The 17,502-nt window shown below is 42.6% G+C and overlaps 1 protein-coding gene across 10 annotated transcripts in view; it reads right to left on the reverse strand.

Annotated features, from left to right (window-relative positions):
• Positions 1-17,502, reverse strand: part of ATP23 (ATP23 metallopeptidase and ATP synthase assembly factor homolog) — a 96,628-nt gene that overhangs the window by 6,574 nt on the left and 72,552 nt on the right. For 7 of the 10 annotated variants that reach the window (XM_079936699.1, XM_079936703.1, XM_079936704.1 and 4 more), the window contains 2 exons: positions 2,379-2,424; positions 1,592-1,673 (listed from right to left, as the gene is read on the reverse strand). In XM_079936699.1, coding sequence (XP_079792825.1) covers positions 1,592-1,673; positions 2,379-2,424 — 128 coding nt within the window. Of the gene's footprint in view, positions 1-1,591; positions 1,674-2,378; positions 2,425-13,580; positions 13,848-14,167; positions 14,890-17,502 lie in introns of those variants that run through there. The other 3 variants (XM_079936700.1, XM_079936696.1, XM_079936698.1) reach the window with 3 other exon arrangements.

Raw genomic sequence — 17,502 nt, forward strand, 5'->3', positions numbered from 1 at the left:
TATACAACACAAACTAAATTAACCAGAGGTGCACACAACAACACAGAAGAATCTCACGATGTTGAACGAAAGAATTAAGTTACAAAGACTGTATGATTTCATAAAATGACAAAGTATTACACATGACCCCAAGTATAAAGCTTAAAAGGAGGAAACTAAACACATTGTTGGACTGTACACATAGATGGCAAAACCATTCAGACAAGCAGGGAATGGTTATCACGGAAGTCAGAATAAGGAAGGGAGGGGGTTGTAACCCAAGAGGGGCACACAGGCTTCTGAAGTCCTGGCAGTGTTTTATTTCTCAAATCTGGGTGGTAGTTATATAGATGTTCATTTTACTATTATGACTGAAAGTGTATGTACAGGTATTTTACTCTTCTATATGAATGAGATACTTCACAACAAAAATTTTAATTAAAAAAAAAAAAAAGAGTGCCCAACTGTGTATAACACTGCTGAGAAATAAGATGAAGATTCAAAACGTGCACTCTAACCCCCAAAGAGGATGAACTTACCAAGACCCATCTTGGGAGCTACAGGTGTTGGCGATTATCAATTTACAAATGAGGAAACTGAGAATAAAACGAATAACTTGCCCAAGCCCCACAGCTAATAAGCAGGGGAACTAGGATTTGAACTCAAAGTCTATGTGACTCCAAAACTCAGACACCTCACCCCTCTGCTATGTTGCTCTTTCCCATGATTACCATGAAACAGCTATAAATAACTCAAATACATATAAAATTCCCTAGCAGGAAACAATTAAATGTACTTCAATGTGTCATATATTCATGATGGAAACAGTGACTTACAACACTTTTATCTACCCTCATATCACATGACACATCCATCTACCACCTCAAGACTGTCAAAACCCCCCACTGACTTAAAACTTGTAACATTTATTGACTTAAGTGCTCTGCTTACTATGATAAGTAGTTTACAAGAGAAATCGCATTTAATTCTCATAACCATTCTATAAGATAAATACAATCATTACCCATATTTTACAGGTGAGAAAACTCACTCTCCTCATCAAAAATTCTCAAAGATCTATCACTTCTCACCGTGTAAAGGTGAAACTCTATCTTGGCATTCAAAGCCTCCCACCATATAGCCTATCTTTCTTTCCAATCCTATTTCTCCTCATTCCCCATGCATTCCTGCCCTCCAGCTGAACTAGACAACATGCCATTCCCCAAATACACCTTGTGCTTTCTCAACACGTCACCTTTGCTCGTGCTCCCCCTGCTTTTGGCAACAGTCTTTGTCTTCTTTGCCCCTGAAGAGCCTTTACATCCTCTAGCTGACTCTGCTGGCATCTTTCAGTCAATCACATCACTGTCCCATTGTGGTAACCACACCCACCTCAAAGAGTTTAACCTGCCTGAAATTTTATCATTGTCTCTGCGTTCCTGTCTTGTCTCCCCTGTGAGAAGTAAGGACCTTAAGAGTAAGGACCACAGTTAACTCATTTTTTGAATTCTACACAAAGTCTACCAAATGGAATGCCCAGCACATAGAAGGCAATCAGCAAACATCAGGAGAGAGAACTGGAGGAAAGAGGACAGCTTGGTAGACCGCCTACCTGAGACACTGAAGCATCAAAACCTCCACTGACATTTCCATTACAATCTTCACAAGAAAAGTGTCTTTCTCTGTTAACAGCGCTGGAAGGTAAGAATGGATTAAAAAGACAACGTCCAGAAGTAGTGTGCGTGGGGCACAGGGGAAACAGCCCTGGGCCAGGAGACCCAGATGACACATCTCTCCATCACTATCACACAGGACACCTTGGGAAAGCAACTCAACACCAGGACTCAGTTCTCTCATCTGTAAATAAGGAAACTGTCTCTGCAAAATCTATCCCAGTTCAAATTCTATGCTATGATTCCATAAAGAATTTGATCAACTCATTAAGACCATATTGGAAATATGCTGGAGTTTCTGCCCTTGGGCCAGAATGTTAAGAAGTGGACCTCAGAAATCACTTCTTCCGATCTCCTCAAAGTTTAACAACACCTGGAAGGCTTCTACGTGCATAACAAGCTGAGATTTCTTCTCCGTTAAGGAGAATGCTGGGACTGGCATAGTGGAAAAACCAGGTTTGGTGATTACTTACAAGTAAGATTTTAAGTATCGTCTTTACTAAATACCTGAGGTGAACAGTAGAGCCAGAGATGTGGAGTTAGGGCTGAAGAGGTCCAGAGAGAACACGGCCTGCCTGGGGAGAGTGCAGCCAACCACCACCACCTACCATATGGAAAGGGCTTTGTGGCCTGAAGTGAAATATCTGAAGTACTTCCAGTTTGGGTGGGGATTTTTTGTTTTCAGCAGCCAGAATACAGAGCAGCACTTCAAAAAGATTCACTTACCAACCCGAATGCTTCATGGCATCAAGCAGCAGTTTAACATATGGATCTAGAAAGATATTGATTCAGTTACATATGGTAATTGGAAAAAAAGAGCACCAATTAAATGATCCAAATAGCAGTGTAAGATATTATCAAACAAAACCTCACAAATCTTAGCAAAGTAATACCATCTTAAAAATGATAAAAAATGAATATGAAAAGATAAGCTTAAATTAACATAAAAGCAAGTCTTTAATGAAATGAAACACTGATAGAAATACCAAAATGGGTAGTACCAAACATCTTAGATAACATCAAATATGCTTTTCAGTTAAATGATCGAACACAATGTATTAAAATATATACCAAGGGGCTTCCCTGGTGGCGCAGTGGTTGAGAATCCACCTGCCAATGCAGGGGACACGGGTTCGAGCCCTGGTCCGGGAAGATCCCACATGACGCGGAGCATCTAAGCCTGTGCGCCACAACTACTGAGCCTGTGCTCTAGAGCCCGAGAGACACAACTACTGAGCCGCATGCCACAACTACTGAAGCCCGCACGCCTAGAGCCCGTGCTCTGCGATGAGAAGTCACCGCAATGAGAAGCCCACGCACCGGAACGAAGAGTAGCCCCTGCTTACTGCAACTAGAGAAAGCCTGCATGCAGCAACGAAGACCCAACATAACCAAAAATAAATAAATAAAATAAATAAATTTATTTTTAAAATAAATTAATTAAAAAATATATATATATACACACACACACACACACACACACACACGCCAAAAGACTGAGAAAATTTGGGACCAATATCCATAGAAACAAATAGCAGCATAGTATCCAGGTTAGAGGAAGGCAGTAGGTAGCCCCACTATTGTCTGTCCTGGTCTGTGAATAGTGTCCCATTCTGAGTACCATACTCTAAACAGGACCTGCCAACCGAAGCTGTTCCATGGGAGAAAGTGACTAGAACAGTGCAGGACTACTTTCCACAGGAAGCAAGAAAGGGATCTGTAGATTTGGAAAAGAGAAAAAAGGCTTAACTAGGGCCACAGTAGCTTCAAGTACCTGAAGGGGTGCCGTGTGGGAATAAATTCAGCCAACATTTCTTCAGAGGGCAGCACAAGGACCAAAGGGCAGAAGTTACAAAGGGCACATTTCAACTCAGTATGAGAAAGGATTTTTCCAACAATCAAAGCTGTCGATACAAGAGCCCAATAGCCTCAAAGGGCCTCAAAGATAATCTGTTCCAGCAGAGGTCTATAAACACTCTGGTCAACTGATGGCACAGGGGTTTCCGGTCAGTGATGGGGGTTGGAAAGGCCTAGATGACTCCTGAGGCCCCCCCACTTCTAAGAATCTATGAGGGACTTCCCTGGTGGCACAGTGGTTGAGAATCCTCCTACCAATGCAGGGGACACGGGTTCGATCCCTGGTCCGGGAAGATACCACATGCCGCAGAGCAACTAAGCCCGTGCACCAAAACTACTGAGCTCTGTGCTGCAACTACTGAAGCCTGCGTGCCTAGAACCCATGCTCTGCAACAAGAGAAGCCACCACAATGAGCTCAAGCACTGCAACAAAGAGAAGCCCCTGCTTGCCACAACTAGAGAATGCCTGCACAAAGCAACGAAGACCCAATGCAGCCAAAAATAAATAAAATTAAAAAAAAAAAACTTTATAAAAAAAAGTGGGGGGTGGAGTCAAGACAGCATACTAGGAGGATGCAGAATGCGCGTCTCCTCACAATTAGGGCACCTACCAGGCACCAGTGGGGGACCACAGACACCTAAGGGGATGGGAGGAACCCCCAGCAACTGGGTAGGACGTGGGGCATTGGGGGAGCGAAGGGGGAGGAGAAGCGGAGGCCGGACAAGACTGGCGCCCCTGAGGGGCGGCTGGGGGAGGGCAAGGGATTCCCACGGCCGAAGGGGGAAATTGGGGAACCACTGGGAGGGCAGAGTATCAAAAGGGGGAGTTGCCATGCTTCCCCTGACCACTTGGGCCCCCAGGAACCTGCTGAGATCCCAGGCCTGATCCTCTGCCCACCTAGGCCCCCTCCAGCCACACGGGTCCTGAGGGAGTGGGAGGGAGGGAAGGGGGAGCAAAAGTAAAGGCTGGACCTCCGGGACCAGCACCCCAGAGGGGTGGCTGGGGGAGGGGAGGAGTTCCTACACCCAGCGGGACCCCCCCCCAGTTAGGTGTCCAGTGGCGATGGGGGAGACCCTGCGGGAGACGGTGGGGGAGGGGCACGAAGGAATGGAGCCAGTGCCTTCCCTGTCCACTTAGGCACCGGGAGGCCTAATCCTCTGCCATTGGAGCCTCCCTTGTGCCCCACAGAGCCCAAGGCCCACCCCTCTAACCACACCCAGGGCCCCACCTCTACACTCGGAGGCACCCTCTGAGACCCCCTCCAACGCAATGGACCTAAACCCCACCCACACACCCTCACTCAGCGCCCTACCTCCAAACTCCGGAACTCCACACTCCAGAGGCCATCCTTTTGACGTGCTGCCTCTCCCCTTCCGTGGGCAGGTCCTAAGCAGAGGCCCCACACCATGCTCAAACATCACCCCCAACCTGCCTAGGTTCTGCCCCACCCTAAACCCCACCCCTGCCTGAGTTCCGCCCCTGTCTAAGTTTCACCCCCATAGCCAAGGCCTTTTTTTTTTTTCCACTTTTACATTAGGGTTCTGTGTTACCTTGTTGATTCATTGTTGTTCATTCTTTTATATTTTTATTTTTTTTACTCTTTTATTTTTCTAATTTTATTTTATTCTTTATACTTTGTTATTGTTCTCTCCTTTTGGCTTGTTCACCCCCCCCCTTTTTTTTTCTTTTTTCTCTTGTGGTTTTATTTTACCCTGCTGCAGTTGTTTCAATTATAGTTTTATTTTTCCTAATATATTTTTTTATCTTTCTAATTTTATTTTGTTTTTTATTCTTTGATATTGTACTGTTCCTTTTTTCTTTCTTTCTTCCTTTTTTTTTTTTCTTTTCTTAATGCACCACAAAGCTTGTGGGGTCTTGGATCCCAGGCAGGAGATCGGGCCAAGCTCCTGTGGTGGAAGCACTGAGTCCAAACCGCTGGACTAACAGAGAACCTCAGACCCCAGGGAATATCAACCAGAGTGAGGCCTCCTGGAGGTCCTCATCTCAGCACCAAGACCCAGCTCTATCCAACTGCCTGCAAACTCCAGTGCTGGAGGCCTGAGGCCAAACAACCAGTAAGACAAGAAGACGGCACCACCCATTAAAAAAAAAAAAAAAATGCAACGACAAAAAAATGTTACAGAGGAAGGAGCAAGATAAAAAACCTACAAGACCAAATAAAGGAAGATGAAATAGACAAACTACCTGAAAAAGAATTCAGAGTAATGAGAGTAACGATGATCCAAAATCTCTGAAACAGAATGGAGAAAACACAAGTAACATTTAACAAGGATCTAGAAGAACTAAAGAGCAAACAAACAGTGATGAGCAACACAATTACTGAAATTAAAAATACTCTGGAAGGAATCAATAACAGAATAACTGAGGCAGAAGAACAGATAAGTGAGCTGGAAGATACAATGGTGGAAATAACTGCCAGGGAGCAGAATAAAGAAAAAAGAATGAAAAGAATTGAGGACAGTCTCAGAGAGCTCTGGGACAACACTAAACACACCAACATTCGAATTATAGGGCTCCCAGAAGAAGAAGAGAACAAGAAAGGGTCTGAGAAAATATTTGAAGAAATTATAGTTGAAAACTTCCCTAACATAGGAAACGTAATAGTCAGTCAAGTCCAGGAAGCGCAGAGAGTACCATACAGGATCAACCCAAAGAGAAACACACTGAGACACATATTAATCAAACTATCAAAAATTAAATACAAAGAAAAAATATTAAAAGCAGCAAGGGAAAAGCAACAAATAACATACAAGGGAATCCCCATAAGGTTAACAGCTGATTTTTCAGCAGAAACTCTGCAAGCCACAAGGGAGTGGCAGGACATATTTAAAGTGCTGAAAGGGAAAAACCTACAACCGAGATTACTCTACCCAACAAGCAACTCATTCAGATTCAATGGAGAAATTAAAACCTTTACAGATAAGCAAAAGTTAAGAGAATTCAGCACCACCAAACCAGCTAAAAATGCTAAAGGAACTTCTCTAGGCAGGAAACACAAGAGAAGGAAAAGACCTACAAAAACAAACCCAAAACAATTAAGAAAATGTTAATAGGAACATACATATCGATAATTACATTAAATGTAAATGCTTAAATGCCCCAACCAAAAGACACAGACTGGCTGAATGGATACAAAAAAAGACCTGTACATATGCTGTCTACAAGAGACCCACTTCAGACCTAGGGACACATACAGACTGAAGGTGAGGGGATAGAAAAAGATATTCCATGCAAATGGAAATCAAAAGAAAGCTGGAGTAGCAATATTCATATGAGATAAAATAGCCTTTAAAATAAAGACTATTACAAGAGACAAGGAAGGACACTACATAATGATCAAAGGGATCAATCCAAGAAGATAAAAGAATTATAAATATATATGCACCCAACATAGGAGCACCTCAATACATAAGCCAACTGCTAACAGCTATAAAAGAGGAAATCGACAGTAATACAATAATAGTGGGGGACTTTAACACCTCACTTACACCAATGGACAGATCATCCAAACAGAATATTAATAAGGAAACACAAGCTTTAAATGACACAACAGACCAGATAGATTTAATTGATATTTATAGGACATTCCATCCAAAAAGAGCAGATTACACTTTCTTCTCAAGTGCACACAGAACATTCTCCAGGATAGATCACATCTTGGGTCACAAATCAAGCCTTGGTAAATTTAAGAAAACTGAAATCATATCAAGCATCTTTTCCGACCACGGTGCTATGAAATTAGAAATCAACAATTACAGGGAAAAAAACGTAAAAAACACAAACACATGGAGGCTAAACACTACGTTACTAAATAACCAAGAGATCACCGAAGAAATCAAAGAGGAAATCAAAAAATACCTAGAGACAAATTACAACGAAAACACGGTGATCCAAAACCTATGGAATGCAGCAAAAGCAGTTCTAAGAGGGAAGTTTATAGCAATACAAACCTACCTCAAGATACAAGAAAAATCTCAAATAAACAATCTAAACTTACACCTAAAGCAATTAGAGAAAGAACAACAACCAAAAAAACACCAAAGTTAGCAGAAGGAAATAAATCATAAAGATCAGCTCAGAAATAAATGAAAAAGAAATGAAGGAAACAATAGCAAAGATCAATAAAACTAAAAGCTGGCTCTTTGAGAAGATAAACAAAATTGATAAACCATCAGCCAGACTCATCAAGAAAAAAAGGGAGAAGACTCAAATCAACAGAATTAGAAATGAAAAAGGAGAAGTAAAAACTGACACTGCAGAAATACAAAGGATCATTAGAGATTACTACAAGCAACTATATGCCAATAAAATGGACAACCTGGAAGAAATGGACAAATTCTTAGAAGAGCACAATCTTCTGAGACTGAACCAGGAAGAAATAGAATATATAAACAGACCAATCACAAGCACCGAAATTGAAACTGTGATTAAAAATCTTCCAACAAACAAAAGCCCAGGACCAGATGGCTTCACTGCCAAATTCTATCAAACATTTAGACAAGAGCTAGCACTTAATCCTTCTCAAACTCTTCCAAAATATAGCAGAGGGAGGAACACTCCCAAACTCATTCTACGAGGCCACCACCACCCTGATACCAAAACCAGACAAAGATGTCACAAAAAAGAAAACTACAGGCCAATATCTCTGAAGTACTTAGATGCAAAAGTCCTCAACAAAATACTAGCAAACAGAATCCAACAGCACATTAAAATGATCATACACCATGATCAAGTGGGGTTTATCCCAGGAATGCAAGGATTCTTCAATATATGCAAATCAATCAATGTGATACACCATACTAACAAACTGAAGGATAAAAACCATATGATAATCTCAATAGATGCAGAAAAAGCTTTCGACAAGATTGAACACCCATTTATGATAAAAACTCTCCAGAAAGTAGGCATAGCAGGAACCTATGTCAGCATAATAAAGGCTATATGACAAACCCAGCCAACAACGTTCTCAATGGTGAAACACTGAAACCATTTCCTCTAAGATCAGGAACAAGACAAGGTTGCCCACTCTCACCACTATTATTCAACATAGTTTTAGAAGTTTTAGCCACAGCAGTCAGCGAAGAAAAAGAAATAAAACGAATCCAAATCAGAAAAGAAGTCATCTGTTTGCAGATGACATGATACTATACCTAGAGAATCCTAAAGATGCTACCAGAAAACTACTAGACCTAATCAACGAATCTGGTAAAGTAACGGTACAAAATTAATGGACAGAAATCTCTTGCATTCCTATACACTAATGATGAGAAATCTGAATAAGAAATTAAGGAAACACTCCCATTTACCACTGCAACAAAAAGAATAAAATACTTAGGAATAAACCTACCTAAGGAGACAAAAGACCTGTATGCAGAAAACGATAAGACACTGATGAAAGAAATTAAAGACGATACAAACAGATGGAGAGATATACTGTGTTCTTGGATTGGAAGAATCAACATTGTGAAGATGACTATACTACCCAAAGCAATCTACAGATTCAATGCAATCCCTATCAAACTACCAATGGCATTTTTCACAGAACTAGAACGAAAAAAATACACAATTTGTATAGAAACACAAAAGACCCCGAATAGCCAAAGCAATCTTGAGAAAGAAAAACAGCTGGAGGAATCAGGCTCCCTGACTTCAGACTATATTACAAAGCTACATTAATCAAGACAGTATGGTACTGGCACAAAACCAGAAATATAGATCAAAGGAACAGGATAGAAAGCTCAGAGATAAACCCACGCACATATGGTCACCTTATCTTTGATAAAGGAGGCAAGAATATACAATGGAGAAAAGACAGCCTCTTCAATAAGTGATGCTGGGAAAACTAGACAGCTACATGTAAAAGAATGATATTAGAACATTTCCTAACACCATACACAAAAATAAACTCAAAATGGATTAAAGACCTCAATGTAAGGCCAGACACTATCAAACTCTTAGAGAAAAACATAAGCAGAACACTCCATGACATAAATCACATTAAGATCCTTTTTGACCCACCTCCTAGAGAAATGTAAATAAAAACAAAAATAGGGGCTTCCGGGGCTTCCCTGGTGGTGCAGTGGTTGAGAATCTGCCTGCCGATGCAGGGGACACGGGTTCGTGCCCCGGTCCAGTAAGATCCCACATGCCGCGGAGCGGCTGGGCCCGTGAGCCGTGGCCGCTGAGCCTGCGCGTCCGGAGCTTGTGCTCCGCAACGGGAGAGGCCACAACAGTGAGAGGCCCAAGTACAGCAAAAAAAAAAAAAAAAAAAAAATAGGGGCTTCCTTGGTGGCGCAGTGGTTGAGAATCTGCCTGCTAATGCAGGGGACAGGGGTTCGAGCCCTGGTCTGGGAGGATCCCACATGCCGTGGAACAGTTAGGCCCGCGAGACACAACTACTGAGCCTGCGCATCCGGAGCCTATGCCCCACAACAAGAGAGGCCGCGACAGTGAGAGGCCCGCGCACCACGATGAAGAGTGGCCCCCGCTCGCCACAACCGGAGAAAGCCCTCGCACAGAAACGGAGACCCAACACAGCCAAAACTAAATAAATTAATAAACTCCTACCCCCAACATCTTCTTTAAAAAAATAATAATAAATAAATAAATAAATAAATGGGACCTAATGAAACCTAAAAGCTTTTGCACACCAAAGGAAACCATAAACAAGACGAAAAGACAACCCTCAGAATGGGAGAAAATATTTGCAAATGAAGAAATGGACAAAGGATTAATCTCCAAAATACACAAGCAGCTCATGCAGCTCAATATCAAAAAACAAACAACCCAACCCAAAAATGGGCAGAAGACCTAAATAGACATTTCTGCAAAGAAGATATACAGATTGCCAACAAACACTTGAAAGGACACTCAACATCACTAATCATTAGAGAAATGCAAATCAAAACTACAATGAGGTTATCACTTCACACTGGTCAGAATGGCATCATCAAAAAATCTACAAACAATAAATGGTGGAGGAGGTGTGGAGAAAAGGCAACCCTCTTGCACTGTTGGTGTGAATGTAAATTGATACAGCCACTATGGAGAACAGTATGGAGGTTCCTTAAAAAACTAAAAATAGAACTACCATATGACCCAGCAATCCCACTACTGGGCATATACCCTGAGAAAACCATAATTCAAAAAGAGTCATGTACCAAAATGTTCATTGCAGCACTATTTACAACAGCCAGGACATGGAACCAACCTAAGTGTCCATCGACAGATGAATGGATAAAGCAGATGTGGCACATATATACAATGGAATATTACTCTGCCATAAAAAGAAATGAGGGCTTCCCTGGTGGCGCAGTGGTTGACAGTCGGCCTGCCGATGCAGGGGACACGGGTTCGTGCCCCGGTCCGGGAAGATCCCACATGCCGCAGAGCGGCTGGGCCCGTGAGCCATGGCCGCTGAGCCTGCGCATCCGGAGCCTGTGCTCCGCAACAGGAGACGCCACAGCAGTGAGGGGCCCGCGTACCGCAAAAAAAAAAAAAAAAAAGAAAAAAAAGAAATGAAACTGAGTTATTTGTAGTGAGGTGGATGGACCTAGAGTCTGTCATACAGAGTGAAGTTAGTCAGAAGGAGAAAAACAAGTACCGTATGCTAACACATACATATGGAATCTAAAAAAAAAAAAAAGTGGAACCTAGGAGTAGGACAGGAATAAAGACACAGACGTAGAGAATGGACTTGAGGACATGGGGAGGGGGAAGGGTAAGCTGGGATATAGTGAGAGAGTAGCATTGACATATATACACTACCAAACGTGAAATAGATAGCTAGCGGGAAGCAGCTGCGTAGCACAGGGAGATCAGCTCAGTGCTTTGCAACCACCTAGAGGAGTGGGATAAGGAGGGTGGGAGGGAGACACAAGACGGAGGGGATATGGGGATATACATATGCATATAGCTGATTCACTTTGTTATACAGCAGAAACTAACACAACACTGTAAAGCAATTAAAATCCAATAAAGATGCTTGAAAAAAAAGCAAGAAGAGAAAAATACGAATAAAAGTTGTTATTTATAAAAAAAAAAAATCTATGTGCCTGCTAAAATTACAGCAAAGTATTATGAACCCAAGTGCCTCTAATATCAACTTTTCGCATAGATGTCCTGTCTGAGAGTATAAATGCACAGCAAATTACATGCAAGCAAAAAAAAAAGAGAGAAAAAAACCAAGGTTTTTAAGTGCTGAAAGCAAAAACAGGTGAGTAAAATTAGTGTGGGATGAGAAAGTTAGGTATAGGTTACTGCTTTACTAACCTGACCCCTCTTAAGAGTGTTAACAATAAAACAATTATTATTAATAATAAGTATTATTTAGTGTATATCAGGTATCAGGCACCATACTAAGTGCATTATTATTCAAGCAACTAAGAGTTTTACAAAGTTGAAATGGATTCAAAAGCCTACAGTCCTCTTAAAAAAAAAATTTCTGGGAGCACATTGGTTTGGTACTTCAAAAAGGACCTGCAGTATTTGGAATGGATTTGCTTTGGAGAAAAAGAAAACAAAGGTCGCCCTTGAGGTCTGATTTCTCCCATCACACTCGCCCCAGGGATAGGATTTTACAGCTTTAAGTTGATGCTTTAATACTACCAACAGGTTCTCCCAGCAGCCTTCCCCTTGAAAGGCTGAGGCGGGTTAATTCCTACTGGGTCTCAAGTTCAGCACCTCACCCTCCTCATATCCTGCCTATATCAACTCTTCATCCACTTTTTGGCTCTGCCACTGTAAGAACAGCTACCTTTTCTTTACTCAGCTCCTGATATGCTGGCCCTTTACACTCATAAAATCTATTCCTCACAACAACCCTAAAAGGGGTATTTTTATCCCTCCCCCACTTCCTTTTTTTTTTCCCCTCAGATAAAGATAGAGAGGATCAGAGAGTTAAATCACTCTTCCATACGTAACAAGGGATCAAAATTTGAACCCATGTCTAATTCTGCAGCCTACGTTCTTTCCACTGCATTCCACTTTGAAACATCTTAAAGGCAGGGTCCCAACTCCTCTCTGTATTTGCCCAAACCAGAACCTAGGAGGCATTCAATACATATTTGCAAAGTAAATACAATGACATCATTTTCTCTACTCCCCCTCCTCCTCCCTTGACTCCCTAGATGCAGGTAATCTCAAGAAGGCTGGAAAATAATTGGGTGGTTGACTTTCGAAGTGTGACTGGCCAGCTATTAAACAGTAACCTTACTTTGGAACAATAAGTTTAAGTCTTTGATTTTCTAAATGTACCTAAAGTAAACTTTAGATGGCAATGTAAAAAAGTTAAGAAATCTCTAGTGCAATGTCCCTGGGATTAGAGAAAAATTGGTCAGCAGATGGTGTCCCTATTTAACCCACAACAGTGGTTCTTAACCTTTTTGGGATCGTGGGTCTCTCTGAGAATATCATGGAGCTATGAACTCTCTCCCCAGAAAAATGCACTTAGGGGCATACACATACGGTTTCGTAGTCCATGTCAGGAATTTCTACACTCTGACGTCCACCCATGTATGAAGGTTAAGAACCCTTTCCATCAAAGGGTAGGATTGCAAAACTTGTTTTTAACAGGAGGGAAGAGGGCAGGGCACAACCCTTAAAGAATGACAGAGCTGTTGTGGACACGACATAAACTGGTTAAAACCTGGTTAGAACCGATTAGGCCCAAGATGGAAGAAGATTCAACTTCCAGTAGATCTTGAGCCTCATTATACGCTCATTGTAATACATTAGCGTATGCTACATAACACACCCACGGGCACCATGACTGTTCCAAGGCTAACTATAAAAGACCGAAAAGTGGGCAGTGGCCCAAATCCTGGAAATCCCCACCCCTTCTCCAAAATAGTTGGAATAATCCTCCCACTCATTAGCCTATGAAATTACCCAGCCCATAAAAACTAACCACCCATATTTCCTGGCTGCTCTCACCTTTTGAGACACTGTATTCTGTCTATGGAATGTGTATCTCCCAGGGCCTCTCCCCTTCTGAGATGGCCCACACTCTATGGAGTGTGTGTCTCTCTCTCAACAAATCTACTTCTTACCTATCACTTTGCCTCTCGCCGAATTGCTTCTGCAGTGAGACATAAAGAACCTGAGCTTCATTAAGTCCTGAGACCAGGAGAGCAATTTCAATTAAAAGGCAGTGGGTTCGAGTCCCAGCCTGCGGGTTCAAGTCCCAAGCTGAGTTTTGGCGGGGTTCAAATCCCATCTGAGTTGTGCAGTTTCAGCAGGTATGCCTTAATTAACATGGTTCTTTAAAACTCTGCTTCACCTGGACTCTCAATTCCTCATATTACTGCATAATTTACCTAAAATATCAAAGGATCTGTCAGACCAGTGCGCGTGACGGAAAGGGCAAACTCCTAACCCAACTCCTCAATCACGCCGCAAGCAAAAGTAGTGCTGAAAGGGGCCTCAGCGCTTCCTCTGATGGAAACTGAGGCTCAGACCCCCACACCCGCCCTCACAAAAATCTGCCTTTAACTCTGCACTTGGTGCCTGAACCCCGCCCCCGACCTGGGCTGAACCCGGAGCTCCCTAGCGGAGCGGCACCAAGGCCCCTCCCTGCCCGCCGGCTCTCAGACACCCCCCACCGCACCCTCCGCAGACGCCCAGCCCCCAGGCTCACGGCTCCTACTTGTCTCCAAAGTCTGCAAGAGCATAAGCTGGCACTTCTGGTTGTTGGTGAAGAAGCTGGAGAGGAACCCTTGCTGTGGCTTCCCCTGAGCCAACCGCTCCGGGAAGACCTGGCACCCGACGTGTTGCTGCTGCAGCTGCTCCCCCGCAGCGGGGCCCGGGCCGCGTTCATCCGGAGCTCCTGCCATGCCGCCCACGGACTTTGCAGCTGCTTCCGCCCGCCTCAGGCGGCCCGAGGGGAGACAGGGAAAGGCAACCTCCCTCCCGCCTACCCACAGCCCAGGCCCTCCCTCCGCCGAGCCGACCTGGCGCCAGCCGGGCGACGACCGCAGGGGTCCACAAGCCCGGAGACCGAAGGAGCGCTGGGCCACGGGCGCCGGGAGGGAAGACGGTAACGGGGCGGGGCGACGGCTGCTAGGCGGGCAAGGGGCGGGGCCAAGCGCCTGCTGGCTGAGCTGGGGTTAGAGAGTACCCTCGCAGGCTACAACCCGCCTGATGTGGGCTCGGCCTTCGCCGCTCAGCGTGCTTGTGCCGTCCCCATAAGCCTTGTTCCGCAGCCCTGCTTACTCGTGCACGCTCTGTCCTTACCTCCTGAACAGTACTGGCCATTAAATACCCTTCTCCCTCTGAAGGTTTCTGCCATCTTCGCACTCCCTGCTTTGTCCACCAGCAGGCTAATTGCAGCCTCTGGTCCACCTCTCTCTCTTGACGCCCCAAGCCATATTAAAAGCCCTGTTTTTCAGAAACGTTTGAAAGCTGCAATTATAATGAATGGTCGCATCAAAACCCTCAAAATATAAGACCCAACTACTTTTTTTCTGCCTCTTCTAGGCCCATTCGCCCACCCTACTCTTTTGCCACTGCAAATAACTCTCTGATAATTGATGAAATAAAATTCATATTTTATGGCAAGGCAAGAAAAATTTAAACAAAATTTTTCTCTGCCAGTTTGGGCCTCCTCCCTCCCCCTTAGAGTATATTGTGCATCTGCATTAACCAGACCTCCTTAGAAGATATTCCTTCTTAATCTTGTATAGGGTCAGGATGACCCACTACTCGATAACTCCTTGGGAGATAACCTTCCTTCTGTCAATAATTCATTTGATGTATAATACTTTGTCTCAAAAACTTCTTTAACTGTGCTGTGATTTCTAGTGGGTGAAACAGTGCTCAGAGCTTTCTGAAAGACTGTCTCCCAGGTTATAATCCTCAGATTCGCTCAAATAAAATTTTCCATTTCTTTCTTAGATCGACTATTAATTTTTTCATCAACATAACAAAATACAACCTTTTTACTTATAACTCCAAGCCTTAACTCATATTTCCAACTTTAAGCCCCCATCCTCAGTCCTTATGATCCAGGTCCTGATCAAATCTTCCTAATCCACAGGGCCTTCCCAGATACCTTAAGCAAAATTAATCTCTCCTGATCTCCCAATGTACAAAGTACTTCATACCTATTATGGCTTCATCACTGCCTGACAGGTTTTAACTAATTTGTGTTTCTCTTTTCCCAGTAAATTTACTCAGTTCAACTCACACATTTATTCAGTACCTGCTATGATGGGCCAGGCATGGCAGCAGAAACAGGATAAGAGAATTTCTAAGGTTGAGAGGAGCATATGATTTATGTAAGAAATGTATCTAATTCATAAAGGTTCAAGAGACATTGAGGATTATGAACAGTACCTATGTGTCATAGGTGCTCAATAAGTATCTAAATTGAGTGAGATGCTAGGATTACTCATTTGAAAAATAATATTATGAACACCTTCTATGTACATAGACTACTAAAGCTGTAACAAAAAAAAGCTACTTTTTATTGAGCTCACCTGCAATACATTATTTCTAATCCCTACCACAACCCTGCAAAATAAATATTGTTATCACTATATTTTTCAGATAAAGAAAGTGGGCTCAGCGAAACTGAATAATCCAGGACCACACAACTAGCTCTTAATCTAGTTAGAGGACTAAAATATACACATATGGAAAACTAGACCATTTCAAGTTAGTGTAATTAGTCTGGAATTCTCAGGGAAGGCTAGATAGAAAAGATGGGGCCTGAAATGGACCACAGACTGTAAACATTTGAAATACTATTCAGCTATATGAATAAGCAAAAAAATGCAAATTAAAAGCTCTCATTTCCCCGCACCAAATTAGCAAACATTTTTTCAATGTTCATTGCTGAAAGCAACAGAGAGAAAACTAGAAAATTGTACACCAAGATATGATCAGTAGTTGTCTAGGTATCAGAATATTTTTATTATTTTTCCAAATTTTCCTAATGTTCTACAATAAGCATGTATTACCTTTATAATCAGAAAGGTATACTTTAAAAAAATTGAGTAGCCTTTGGATGGCATATATGTTAACTTCATCCATTTATACTATAAAGACATAGGAGTGGAATGGGACGGCATTAGGGGAGAGAGAGGGAAGTGCAAATACAAATTACTAAGGTAAAAAGAGAAAAATAATCACCACAAAGAAATGAGAACATGGGCAAAGACTTAGCTATAAGGATTTTCATTTCTCCATTGCAGTACTAATTAAGAACAAAAAGGATAGAAACTGTTTTAACAAAAAGTGCAATGGAAAACATACAACCATGTTGTTTTTTAAATGAAATATGTTCATAAAAGCTTTTTAGGTTACAAAATAGCATGTACAAGCTGGAAATTTATTATATGCACAGAGAGGGTCTGGAAGACTGCTGCAAAGTGTTTTTAGTGGTTGTTTCTGGGTGGATATGTAACCGAGCAGGACCCTATGGGGCCTTCCCAGGACGGACCCCCTCCCCCATATCCTCGCTGTAGCTCCTCTGAAATACCTAGATAATAGTATCTGATGCACACTTCCTGAGTTACAGATGCTAAAACCACCACCAAATGGAAGAAATTATTTGATGATGATGAGCCCCCAGACCCTATAGGCCCCTAAGGATTGATAATGTTAACCGCCCTATTAGCTCAACATCAACCAGAGAATTGTGCTGGACCTGATCACATACCCTGCAACCAGTCTCCCTCACCTGGCTTTTAAAAATGCTTTGCAGAAACCCTTCCGGGAGTTCAGGGTATTTTGAGCAGGAGCTCTGTCCCTTCTCCTTGCTGGGCCCTGCAACATACCTTTCTCTGCTCCAAACTCCCACGTTTTGGTTTGGGCTCACTGTGCATCAGGCACATGAGCGAAAGATGAAATTTGGGAGTTTTGTTTGCACCTGTGTGTGCTTGCCTTCATTCTCTAAAGCAAAAATAGTTGTTTTATAGTAAGTTGTTTGAAGCTGCTTAAATAAATCACAGCAACAAATGAAGTTGCATA

Source organism: Stenella coeruleoalba (assembly GCF_951394435.1).
Source record: "Stenella coeruleoalba genome assembly, chromosome: 11".
NCBI lineage: Eukaryota > Metazoa > Chordata > Mammalia > Artiodactyla > Delphinidae > Stenella > Stenella coeruleoalba.